This window comes from Astatotilapia calliptera, chromosome 3 (assembly GCF_964374335.1).
Source record: "Astatotilapia calliptera chromosome 3, fAstCal68.1, whole genome shotgun sequence".
Taxonomy (NCBI): domain Eukaryota; kingdom Metazoa; phylum Chordata; class Actinopteri; order Cichliformes; family Cichlidae; genus Astatotilapia; species Astatotilapia calliptera.
This window is the reverse complement of record NC_137424.1, coordinates 48,570,715-48,583,860: the sequence shown is the minus strand read 5'-3', so window position 1 is coordinate 48,583,860 and position 13,146 is coordinate 48,570,715. Positions and strand designations below refer to the sequence as shown.

General features: G+C 39.8%; 1 protein-coding gene across 1 annotated transcript; it reads right to left on the bottom strand.

Moving 5' to 3' along the window:
• Positions 1-1,377: 1,377 nt before the first annotated feature.
• Positions 1,378-12,872, bottom strand: btr12 (bloodthirsty-related gene family, member 12). Its single transcript, XM_080291504.1, has 8 exons — positions 12,758-12,872; positions 10,590-11,032; positions 10,285-10,476; positions 10,080-10,175; positions 6,086-6,319; positions 5,046-5,193; positions 3,069-3,095; positions 1,378-2,724 (listed from the first exon to the last, which is right to left on the bottom strand). The coding sequence occupies exons 1-8, from the start codon at positions 12,759-12,761 to the stop codon at positions 2,186-2,188; spliced, it is 1,683 nt and encodes a 560-aa protein (XP_080147630.1). The 5' UTR covers positions 12,762-12,872; the 3' UTR covers positions 1,378-2,185.
• Between the last annotated feature and the right edge of the window lie 274 nt (positions 12,873-13,146).

Sequence of the window (13,146 nt, the reverse complement as noted above, 5' to 3'; positions counted from 1 at the left end):
ACAAAACCTTTGGGCCTGATAGAAGGCCATGCTTTCTGCAAACAGTTTGTGGACTCAGTCACTGATTTCTGGTTATACTGAATCAAAAATGAAGTCGATTTATAAAGCTTTATAGTTTTTGTATCATTGTATATTTCAAAATAGAGCCTTAACCATGACCACTGTTCACCAGCTAATGACGCATGACTGGTAAGTAGTTTGCCAACTAGCATGTAGTTTCACAGTCAAACCCGTCCCTCTTCATATCATCCATTCTTTTAAAGATGGTGACGGTAAAAATGCCAAAGTTGAGGCTTCAGAAAGACATGTCAGAAACCAGTGGATGACACGACGGTAGCTACTACAGTCTATTTCCTTCATGCTGTCTATGACTAAAAACACTTTCTTCTCTCTCTTTGCTGGCATTGCTAAAGTTCAACATTACAAGTGTAGTAAAACAGACAGCTGACACTAAAATAGTTCTATATTTTGTGGAGATTATACATGATATAGATCACTGATATTTTTTTTTAGCTATGCTAAGCTAAAGGGATCCAGAGGATGCCTTAGTCAGAGGCTTTTTTTTTATCTTCTCTTATACCAGAGGCCTATTTAACCAACCCCAAAGACAGAGCTCACATTTCAAGGTTGCTTTTGTCGATTTATAACAAAAGTAAGTTCAGTGTAATTCAGTCTCCTGACAGTTTTTTTTAAATGTTTTGTCTACATAAACCCTTGAAGAAAAAGTAAACAATGTGATAACCACTGCAAAAAAAGTGCAGGTGTTTTAATTATGTTATGACTCCATCAGGAGAGTTCATGTTTTTTGTGTAATCTTATTTACTGTCGTGACTTAATGGACAGTTAATATGAGTGAGATAAAATAAAACAAGATATATATGTTTTAGTTTCTAGATCAAATGGCTTGAATTGTCCAATGACATAGGTTTAAAAACAAAACAGACTGTTAGGTTACCAAACATGGGTGTGTCTGAGGCCCTGAAAAGTAGGACACTGCCACTGATAAAATGACAGGCATGGTTAAGTGAAAACTTGAGTTATCTCAAATTTATTGATTCAAACTGCTGAGTAAGTAAAAAAAAAAAAAACTTGAGATACCCAACTGGAAATTTTGAGATAATCACTTCAAATTTTGACCTATAGGCTTTTTTTTTCTTTGTCTGTTGTTGGTTACCCTGAAAGTCCAAATTAGAGGGGTAATAAGTTCAGCAGGAAATTCAGCTTAAGTCACTTAAGCTACAGTAAATATTTTTTTGACATGACTGTTTTTGTGATATATATATATATATATATATATATATATATATATATATATATATATATATATATATATATAATTCAGTTGAGTTGGTTTCTTCGTTAACAGGAAGTCATGCATTTTGTGCCTTAATCAGCTTTATTGAACAAGTTCAGTAGACGTTACAAAAGTATGTGATTCATGTAGAAACAGAGAACTTTTCCATGGCCTTTAAACAGGTGATCCTATCATTTTTTTTTTAAGTAGTGGAGATCAAAGTCATTAAATATATACAACATTAATACAGATTCTGTTATATGAAAAAAGCAGATAACTGTGTTTTATATTACTTTTGATGTGCAAAATAGTTACAGTAACTAAAGCTGTAAAATGATTGCACTGGTCTCCCCATGCTATCCCCACTTAATGTGTCTATATTGGTTTTTACAATAATGTCCATAGGATACAGTCTTAATTACAATAGGTAGGTACAAGTACAAGAAACCTTGATTCGATTCCCCAGGCAAAGTCTAAATCACTAGAAACGAAGTTTGCATCTCTTAACTTCATTACTTGGCTCTCTGAGCCTTAGAGTTGCAGTTACACAAAGACTTACAGAGTAGGGAAAGTGCCAGCTTTACTCAAACTCATCTATCATCAAGTAAGAAACAAAAAAAGAATGATTTATTGTCCTTCACATGTTTTCACATCACTACATATTTCTTCTTTACTGTAATCCAAGTTTGAGTTAACAGATGATAGTGCAAAGAAAAAACTGCCTACATTTAAATAAATTGTAAATGTACCATTATAATACATGTATCAGTCAATAAAGAATTTACCTCAGAAAATAGCCAGTATTATGCTGAGAAAGTGATGGCGGTGTGTATAAAAAAGATGTTTTATATATAAACAGAATGCATAACCTAATGCCGACTGACTATACCCTCAGCTGTGTTTAACATGGGTTATGATGAGTGGGGCATTATTCTTCCCCTCCTGGGCGAGACAGGGGCTGAAGATCGGGTACAGGTTCTCACTGAAGCTATCGATAAAACTGTAGATATGCAGACGAGACTTCACATCATAGAAAGAAATCTGGCCTCCTTCGTAATCCAGAAAGATTCCTACTTTACTGGGTTGGGAAGGCAGCACTAGAGGCAAGCGGGGCGACGCAAGCACTTTCACCTCCCCGTTCTTCAGCCACAGGCACCAGTACCCACCCTCGGGACTCAGCTTGATCTCACCCTTGCGTCGGGCAGAAGCGCGGGCCACGCCGAGCGTCCAGGCCGTCTTTCGCGATACGTCCACCTCCCAGTAGTGTCGCCCCGTGCTGATCCCCTCCCGGCCCAAGACAAAGAGGGCCGGGCTGAAGCGCTTTGGACCCTCACAGTGAGTGGATTTGCGCTCTTCATACCTCACCTGCTGACCATCATCAGTCACAGTCAGGTTCCTCTGGGCTGTGGCAGGGTCCAGAATCACCTCAGCTGAAAAGGAAGGAGCAGAATATGAGACAGGGAGAAAAATCTGCATTATTTATTGCCACTTCTGCTAAAAAAAAAAAAAAAATAATGGGCTCCTTATTCCTGAACATGCCACAAGGGTGTCTGTAAAATGGCAGCATGCTACGGGAGCAATCCCATCTCTGCTGTGAAGAATTACTTCCATTTTGTGGGCATTTAGAAGAAATGAGCATCATCATTTACTCAAGAGAGGCCTCCTGCTTTACTTTAACACCCTTATGTACAAGTGGCACGAATGTGCTCCCTAGAAGAATTATAGCTACAAACCATGGATGTCACCCAGCTAACACAGTAGAAGTGTTACTCACATGCGTAGTTCTGCACCTTCCGGAGCTCTGAGAGAGAGAGAGAGAGTGTCAAAGTCACAGCAGATGGCACGTGTGGGTGGTAAACACACAGATCTGAACCAGAGCTCTAAATGCTCGATGCATGTGCCGCTGTCAGTCAGCTGCCTCTTCCAGCGATCCCAAGTGGATGATCTGCGGCATCAACACTATCTCCATCTGTCCAACCGTCTTGCATGTGTGACCGTGTGAGTGTGGCGCGATGATGAGTCACTTTCCATTCCAAAGTGTGCGTACAGTGACCTACATATCACCGATTTGGATTTTGCACAGGATGTGTGGTTTGTATTAGACAAGGGAGGATGGATTGTACTAGAACTTTGCATTCATTATCCCATGCAGGGATCCCAGTAAAGCCTGCTGCGAGTTTGATTTTCAGTTTAAAGGGGTACTTGAAGCTGCGGAACTGTATGCAGCGTACGCAGAATGGAAAATACTCATTGTGACTATGAACATTTTTCAAAACACTCTTCCAAATGATTGCAGACATGTTGATTTGCATTTAATACATAAAACATGAGCCATTTCAGATCGCTCATTTTTAAAAGTGCTTTCAGAAAAAGGATTAAGAAAAGATTTTGCTGAATATGTGCTAATATTATGTAAGGTATTTATTTAAATGTATCTAGCCCTGCATGATATGCACTAGGGTTTAAATGATGCTCTGTTGGAACTAAAGGGCTAAGATCCATGCGTTCATATTGTTTGCACCTACAGTCTGAAATCATGACTTATCAGTTTGGGCAACATTTTTTCCAGTTTTCTGTTGTCTAATTTTGATGAGCCTGTGTCAGTCATAGCCACATGGACCTGGTATGGTCTTCTGCTTCAAGCAGTGGTGGTCCTAGCCTGTTTGGCTGACGAGTTATTGTGAGTTATTAAATGCTGCTCCAGCCACCAGAAACTCCCCCGCCGCCCCACCCTCTCCTCCCTGTGCCGCAAGCAGCAGGCGCACCTCGCAAACGAGGGCGCCCTTACTCCCAGCAAATGGCCGATAGAAAATCGATCGGTGCCTATGGCATTCCCAATATGCGCTGGCATGACGTCGGGGCAGCATGAGTATGAGCATTTTTTATTTTTTTTGCCCATGCCCGTGATGCCGTCCCCCACCACTATGCCTCCCCGGGCAACCGCCCGTGTCACCTGTATCAAAAACCGCTACTGGCTTCAAGGTTTGACTTGTTGCTACTCAGACATGCTCTTCTGCAAACCTTGTTTGTAATGAGTGTTTTTTTTGTTGCTGTTGCCTTCCTATAAGCTAAAGGCAGTCCAATCATTCTCCTCTGACATCAACAGGCACAAGCCATTTCTCCCAGATAATTGCTGCTCACTGGATAATTTCTCCTTTTCAGACTTTTCTCTGTAAACTGTAGAGATGACTGTAGATCAGCTGTACTAATATTGAGCGCATCTGGCAGCATTAACCAAGTTGCAAGTCGCTTCCCCATTTTGATCTTCATGGTTTGAAGCTCAGCTGACATGTGATTGGCTAATTGGGTATTTTCAATTAATGAGTATTTGAACCGGTGCACCTAACAATAATAATAATTCCACAGACCCGCCCGCATCGCATTTCTGTGGAACCCAAGGAATGGAAAGAGACGGCGAGGAAGACCCAAAATAATGTGGAGGAGTAATTTCATTGAAGAATTATGTTCGGTTGAACTGTCATGGGATGAAACAGTAACCGCCGCGATGGACCGAGTTCAATGGCGTTCTCTTGTCGCCCGATGTGCCGATCGTCGTGGGAGGATCTAAGTCTAAGTAAGTCTAAGTAAGCACCTAATAAAGTGGTAAGTCTATATGTAAACCATGCTCTGCTTCTAGCATTGTAGGCATGGTAATGCTGCAGCAGTAGTTGTTTTGTACAGTTTCTCAAATACAATGGTTTTAATAGCTGCATAAGTGCATTAGGTCACAAGTTTGGCTAGCTGCCCTTACCTTTCCCATATATTCTTTTAAGCTCATCCTGGAACTTATCAATGAGGCTGCTGACCGAAGACCGGATGGTTCCCAGATAAAGGTCAGTATTGATGCTGACCGCTGACCAATCAGTGGGCTCGGGTAGGGGTGACAGTGATGTCAGGTTCTACGTGAAATAGAGAGGTCATGCAAGGTAAGATGAACGGTGCATCAAAGGAAATGAAGTCTGTAAAGTTTACAATGAAAAGAACACACTAAATATGACGCCAACAGTGTGCTCAGTGCTGTCCTATTTAATTTTGTTAATGGGAAACACAGAACAGAGACACATTATTGCTCTGACGGGAAAAGAAGAGAGCACTCAGTAGAGGGCATTGTCCAAATGTGGTAAGTAAATTCCCTGTCTATCAAAAAGAGATGCACTGGTCTGCTTACTCTCAGCTTTGATGTGTCTGGGTATTCGAGGCTTCATGCCTTCACTTCTATTGATGCTATGTAGAAAACCTCTAAAGTAGCAACTTCAAAGACATCTATTCATTCACATGGGGAAATGGCTATAACAGGCTCGGTCTGCTCATGGAGGCTTTTGATGTTGTGTCTCAAAATCTCTGAGCAAACACAGCTGGTGCAGCCACAGAGGTAAATAATTGGCTTTGCAAGTAAAAGTAAAGTGTGTATACAGTTTTCAGAACACAGAAAACAGAGATATGTTCAGTATAATACGATCCATATGATATTGTTCAGGCTTTTCTGGTGAAATCATAAGGGTAGAAAGTCTTGTGTTTTAGATGCCTGTGAGATTTCCATTATTGTGAATAGCACAGCTTATTCTGTTAAGTCTTTAGCCTTCTAATAAAATGCTCTGCCCCAAATGCACAGTAATTGTGTTTTCAGTATGTAGGCCAAGCTGGAAAAGCAAGAACTTTAAAGGCTAGCTATAATTAGTACAGAAAAATAAAGTTAGCATCCAAAGCATCCAAAGCGTGAAGATACTGTCTCAAGACCTGGACCTGTCTGCATGCCAGTGTGTGTTAGACCCACATGGAGCTCTGTAGTACCTGAAGGAAAAGCACTTTGTCGTGCGTCTGTGCATGGGCTTCTAGCTCATTGCTCCTCCTCCTCAGTTGGCTGAGTTCATTCTCCAAACCCCTGGCCATTTCCTGGGCATGACGCTCCGCCTCACGTTGCCTCGTGGCTATTAGCTCAACCAGCTCCGCCTGACTCTGCTCCACCAGACGCTGCAGCTCTGCGTACACCTGCCAGCTTTCCTCCAACTCCTTCTGAGCACTGGCCTGTGAATGTGAGCGCCACATGGCCAGTGTTACCAGTGTGAACATGAGAAAAGCTCAGAGTCCAGATGAGATCGTGTTCAAGACCGAAGACCGGGTTTAAGGAGGAATGCCTGCGTATTCTTAGCAACAAAGTTCTTACAGATTAACCAGAGTCTAGAAGTTACTGAGTAACACGGCTCCTTTTACAGGGGAGCTTGGAGGACAGGTTGAGATAGTGCTAATCCTGTGGAAGAAGTTATTTATTGTCTTGTACGTGGCGTTAATGAGGTAGAGAACATTCTATACAAACATTACATAAACTGCATTGTGGGAATGCAGGATCTTTGAGATTAACTTGAGCCACAACTCTGAGAAACACATGAAAATGCAAATGTTTGATACAGCCGCATCAGACATTAGCCTTTAAAATGCCAGCTCCTTTGCACAAAGTTCCAGTTATATTGGCTTGAATAGAAGCATGTTTGTGTGGGGAACAGTTGCTGTGAGTATGCATCATACATGCCACCTTCTGTGTTCTCTACCTAGACACCACCCTACATTTTTTTCTCTAAAATTTCCTACACAACATGAGGTCATGTTGTGTAGGAAATTTTAGAGAGTGTCCGAACCTGATTTCACATGTGAAGTCAGCTTATGCTGAATTATTTCCTTTTATTGTTGCACTTTTTTTTTTGTTGAAAATGATTTTCCATCCACACCCTTCTTTTTGCTCCCTGATAGCATCGCTCCATTTGAACTCTTTTTTTCTTCCCGATGACAAGAGCATAGGGTCACATTTCATTTAAACATTAAAATGTGTCATTTGTTTGAGGTGAAACGCCTCAAAGGTTCACTTAATCACCAAGGCTCACTTTGGGAGTCACTTTCTGTCTGCAGACCCTTCGGCTGGTGTGTCCTTGTAGGATCTTAACTGTTGTTTTACACGTGGAGCTTCACAGCATGTTATTCTGCACCTTTAAATCTTTGACAAGAAAAACTAAGTTCCCCATTAAATGATCTTGGTTTCCACTCACAATTACGACTTTCCACAGAACAACTCTCATGTTGCAATTTAGATGACTGGCATCTTTATTTGTTTGTTCTCTTCAAAGTTCAGGGTTTGACATGAGTAATTGCACCTTATTTAGGCAGTTAGAGTGATAAGAGAGAAGTATTGCATAAACATCTTTATGTAACATACAGATTTTTAACCTCTGGAAATTTTACTTTAAGTTTTCTGCTACTGTTTCTAAATGACACTAAATGTGGAATTGCTCCTTTATTTATCACACGCTAACACAGCATTATCTTTATTATTACTATTGTCCTGCACATTTAATGCTAGCATGAAGTTGTAGACTTTTTAAAGTCCTGATAAAATGTCATTTTATATCAAAGGTTTCTTGTTTAAATGTTCCTTTTTTTAATGAGACTCTTGTCCACACTCACCTTTGGCCTAAAGTGTTGATTGTTGTATATATCTTTCTATATGAGTCTCTATTTGTTTGACGTAATGATTGACAGAATTGGAGGCATTAAATAAAACTACCATAATGATTCTAGCAAATTAACATGTAAGTACTGCAGTTTAAAAAAAACAACCAAAACCCAGATGTTTACTTAGTCAGTTGCCTCTTAAGTGTCTTTGCGCACCACTTGTCTAACTGGATTGACAGGTTACATCTTCCATTAGACGCTGAAACCACCAGATTTTCCATCTCAAACTGATAAGTTACATGCATGTTAAACTTACTCAATAAATTCAATGTGTTGTTTAGTCTGTCAGCAGCATGTAGCTGGACACGAGTCCATGTGTTTGTACAGTAAACACAGAGGGAACTGTGGGGAAAAAGGTTTCCAGAAAGAGGAAACCAAGAGTAACACTGAAACCAGGAAATTTCACTCATGAATGTTTTGCATATGTGTCATCAAATTCAAAACTACCCAGATGTGACAAGATGTGAAAACCTAAACATAGGACAACTGATATATTTAGTGTTACCCTGGTAAAACCTGTTACACTCCCAGCATTATTAGTGTAATTGTCCTGGAAAACCACTCAGGCTTGTTATCTTTTCATTTCTTATTCCAAAGCAGCATTTTACTGCAGGGAGGCTGTGGCTGGAAACAGGGTGTGTGAGAAACTAAATGTAAATGTTTACACTGGTCTCACTGGTTGGACGGCCTCAGACATGGATCTGAGTGTGTGTACACAAGACAAAAACAAATGACATTAGTGCTCCACCTTATCTGCTACTGCAGAGCATGAGAGGTATGAGATGTGGGTGGCATCCCGCCTCAAATATGTCCTGCTTATACTGGAGCATAGGTCTTTTAGTTGGCTCACCTTGCTTCGATGACTAATAAAGATGAATCTACGTTATTAGGGGTAAAACTTAAGTGTCTGTTGGCTTTTAATAAACTGCTGCTGGTCATCTTACAGCTGCCCTTGAGCAACAGCTTTTTCTGGATCACAAAGCTGCTTAAAGTGCAAATAAGGCTTTTGAGCTTCAGCTAAAGAAAAACATTATATGAGAGCAGACTGGCAAATATTTGAAATGCACTTTAAACATATTTACAACAGCAACGATTAGGCTGTTTCTCAAATACATGTACAAGTGTAAAAGGACTGGCCTGTTTGTATCAGCCACTTCTGATAAGATGCCTTTGGAAATGCCGCACTGGTGCGACGCTTAAGAATTCAGCTTGAAATCTTTCTGAGATAACAAAACGTGAGTGGAGTTTTAGATTGAAAACAGTATCGTGGACACAAATGTGTTTCTCGAATCATGCTCCAAAACACAGCACTTGAAATGCTTATCCCTAGTTAGACTTCGAAACACAAGCAGATAAAAATCAGTGGCATACAAAATGTATCAGGAAACAGACGCATTAAAAAATACCAGACTCCAAACAAACTCAAACAAGACCAACTCCAGTTATAATGACACAGCATAAAATAGAAGACAATAGATTATTCACAACTGCATGGTTGATTCTGATTAAAAAAATGTTTCAGTTTGATTTTAAATGATCAGTGTCCAGCTTAAGTTCTGAAGACAAACAGCTGTACATGTTAATGCATTCCTGAAAAGAAAAATCCCAACAGATGCTGTGTGTGTCACACATACCAAAACCACGAGGTCAGTGAGTAGCTGAGGAGTATTTGCATATTATTGTAGCTTTGGATTAAATTTAGGTTTTCAATTGTAATAAAACTATAGCTTAAAAGGTTTCAGCACAAAATGTGTGCAATTATAAACTGGAAGATTGTACACTGTTAGGGTTAGAAATGGGAAAAATTTGTTGTTCGGAAAATTCATATTGAAACAGTAGATTGCATTTTTACAAGTTTTTAACAGTGTAGATCATCGTAAAAAGCTTAATTGTTGTGGACGCTGTTTGTGACCAGGAGGTTACACAAAATTTACATTCTTTTTTTTTTAAAAGGACTCGTAAGGCAAATCCACGATTTGCTTTTTTAATTTGGATTCAAAGCTTGACTCTTTACTGAATACAAAACTAGACAAAATTTACATAAAAACAGTTCTTAGCACTGACTGTCGATCAGTCAGCCAAATGTCGATACCAATACTGGAAATGTTGGCTGAATGTTTACCATAACCAATGACCGATGTTTATGTTATAATCTATTATTTTTGTGATGTCTGGATGTTCAAACCTAGTTCGATGAAGGCTCGAATACTTAAAATTGTTAAGTTAATCTCTGTTTCTTAGTAGCTTAACCATGATGTCACATGCAGGTTTTTATTAGACTTACCTTTATGACCTTGATGGACTGTTTGATCTCGTCAAGTTTCTTGGCTCTCTCCTTGATCAAATGTTTCAGCTCTGATCTCTTCTTTCCCATGTTACCCTGTGAGACAAAAAAACCAGAGGTGTGTCTTACCAAAATGTTCCTGCTTTTATATCATAAAAATATCTCAGGAGTCATTTTAATGATCTTGTCATACAGGGATACTGACCATCTTCTTCTTAAATTCATGGTCAATGGAGACAATCTCATGGGATTTGTGTGTGGCATCGGCACAGGCAGAGCAGATGCACATGTGGTCGGTCCGGCAGTACACATCCAGGAGACGTTCGTGTTTCTTACAAATTTTGTCTTCCAGGTGGAAAGTTGGTTCAATCAGACGATGAGACATCATTGCCCTGACCTGGAGGACAGTATGGGCATGAGTGGTACAGAGACATAAATACAGTTGCTCTTAAAATTTATAGAAATATTTGCTTTTAGGTTATTTAATTAATTAACATCTAACAAACCCACCTTCTTATGATGCCTGAGGTGGGACTCGCAGAAAGACCCAGGGCAGTTCACACAAGATTTCAGCGCCTTTAACTTCCTTCCAATACAAGCATCACAAGAAACATCCCCAGGCTGGGCAAACTCTCCGGTATCCTTCACTGGCGAGCTGCTCTCGCCCGTATCTGAGCTCAAATTCCATCTGGATCCGTGAGAGGCGGTGCTTTTAGCCACCACTAGCCCCTGAAACTGGGAGGATATTTCAGCCAGGACCCTGTTGACGCTCATCTCAGGCTTTCTAGAGTAGCTCTTTTTGCACATTGGGCACAGGAACTTCTTGCTGTGGTTCCAATAGCCCTGTAGACAGGCCTTGCAAAAGCTGTGGCCGCATGGTGTGGAGACGGGCTCCACAAATATCTCCAGACAGATGGAGCAAGTGAACTGCTCCTCAGAGAGAGAATTAAAGCCTGGAAGACAGAAGGAAGTGTGAGAGGCTTAGTACATGTGTATTTATAATATAATTAGAACAGTCAGTATAGACACCGTTTAAAGCAGATCTTAACATTTGACTTTCATCTTCTTCTTTTTTTTTTTTAAGATATGTGGCATGTGACTCACTTGAGTCGTGTGGAAGCCTAGACAGAAACCTGCATAGAAACAGCTGTGAAACCCACTAGGAAGGGACCTGAGGACAGCAGTTTAATCTTCTTATAAGTGACAGCTTTTCTCTGGAGACTTTACATATTACATCATTTTAAATCCTAAAAATGATTTGGTTAGGTTTAAGTTGTTTTTGTCGACTTCGTATCTGGTTTATCCGTCCTTATTGGATAAAAATGAACTTGCAGCAGTCGAATTAGGGCAAAAGGAGCCACAGAGGAGATGAGACAAAATTATATGTGTAATGAGGTCATTTTGTATCGTGACCTGAAAGATCTACAGTGCTCAATAAATTGCCCACCTGTCGCAAAAACTAGAAGACACAAATATTTTAGAAATCTATTTAAAATGTTCAGTAATACCTGTCAATAACTGTAATTGGATAAATAAATACATTTAAAAAATTCTAATTTATTTTACTTTTTTCTGCTTGTTTTGTATAACAGTAAAATATAAAATTCATGGATCATATATTTTAACATGAAAGATATTTCTATTAAAGGTCTTGCACAAACTGGTGGATTAAACATTACAGAAACATTAAAAATGATTCATTATCAGTACAGTGCAGTATCATTTAGTGCAGCTGTGACATAAACCTGACATTTAGTGATTGGCTGATAATTTCTTTCTCTTTTTTTGACCTCTGTATATCTGTCTGAGGCTTATGTCAGGAGGTGGTAAATTTCCATTCAGAGTTAGGGGGAAAAGGGCTAATTCAAGTATTCTACTTTTTTTGTGTTTTTGTAAACTGATTAGAATTTCTGAGGTTTCTATATTAAAAAAAATGCAATTCACCATTTTCTTATTCATCTAAGATAATAAACTGCAGTGGATGGGGAGGCAGTGGAATCATCTCCCACCCTCACTTTTTTTTGTCCAATGTCCAACTTCCAGAATACACTCCCTAATTTTGCTGTTGCTGTTACCTCAAATTCAAAAAGTGATTGTTCAAAGCACCAAACAGTAAAAATGAAATTAGAATTCCTGATTACAAGCAAAAAAAATTGACCGCCACTTTAAATCTAGTACAGGTGTCAAACAAAAATAAGGCCTAAACTGATCCACAGCTTGTCCTCAAAACAAAGTAAGACAAAGCCAGGAAGACACTTTTTCCAGTTAACAGTTATGTGACATCCAGTGAGAAAGTATCACCACAAACAAGGAACTGTCTGCAACAGTGTCACTGTGTCCTGTTGTGGGCGAGAAACTATCTGAGGAATGCAGATATTCTGGACCTTCTGCACCTGCATCATACGTTTGGCTTAGGCATGAGCCAAATGAACTTTTCCACCAAATCTGCTACGACAAACAACCTCTATACGTCACGACATCTGCACTGTTTCAGTTTAACCCAAATCTAAAATGTTTTTTTTAACATATGTAGTTTTAAACTAGGCAAGTAAAAAGTCAGGTACCGTCAATTCCAGACATCTGTCTGTCTACACCTCCTGTAGTGTCAGCATGGATAAAGTTCCTAACATTTGATAAGAAACTAGCACTAAGATTATGTTAAAACAGGTACAACTCACTCATGTTTTCCTTTGACCTCGAGCGGTGCGCTCCTTCACCTCACGTACTTTGCTGTGAATCACACAGCTCCGGTGTTGAACTCTTCCTGAAACTTGCAGTGGACCTCCCACTCTCAGTGGGACACACCCAGACTCTCACATAAACCCTCCTTTTGTTATTGCTCAGTGATTTCTCCTGCCCTGCTCTGCGCATATGCAAAGCTCAACAAAGGTGTTGCATTTTCATCATTGCAGAGATCTGCCCCTGCTTTCTGTGGCTTTCTGCCACTGTATCTTCATAAAAGTCAAGAACACAAAAGACTTGCTCTTCAAGAAGTCTCAGACAGAGGTGATCACTAGCACTGTAATAATACTGAGACTGATACTAAGGTAAAAATGCTAAAGAAGTT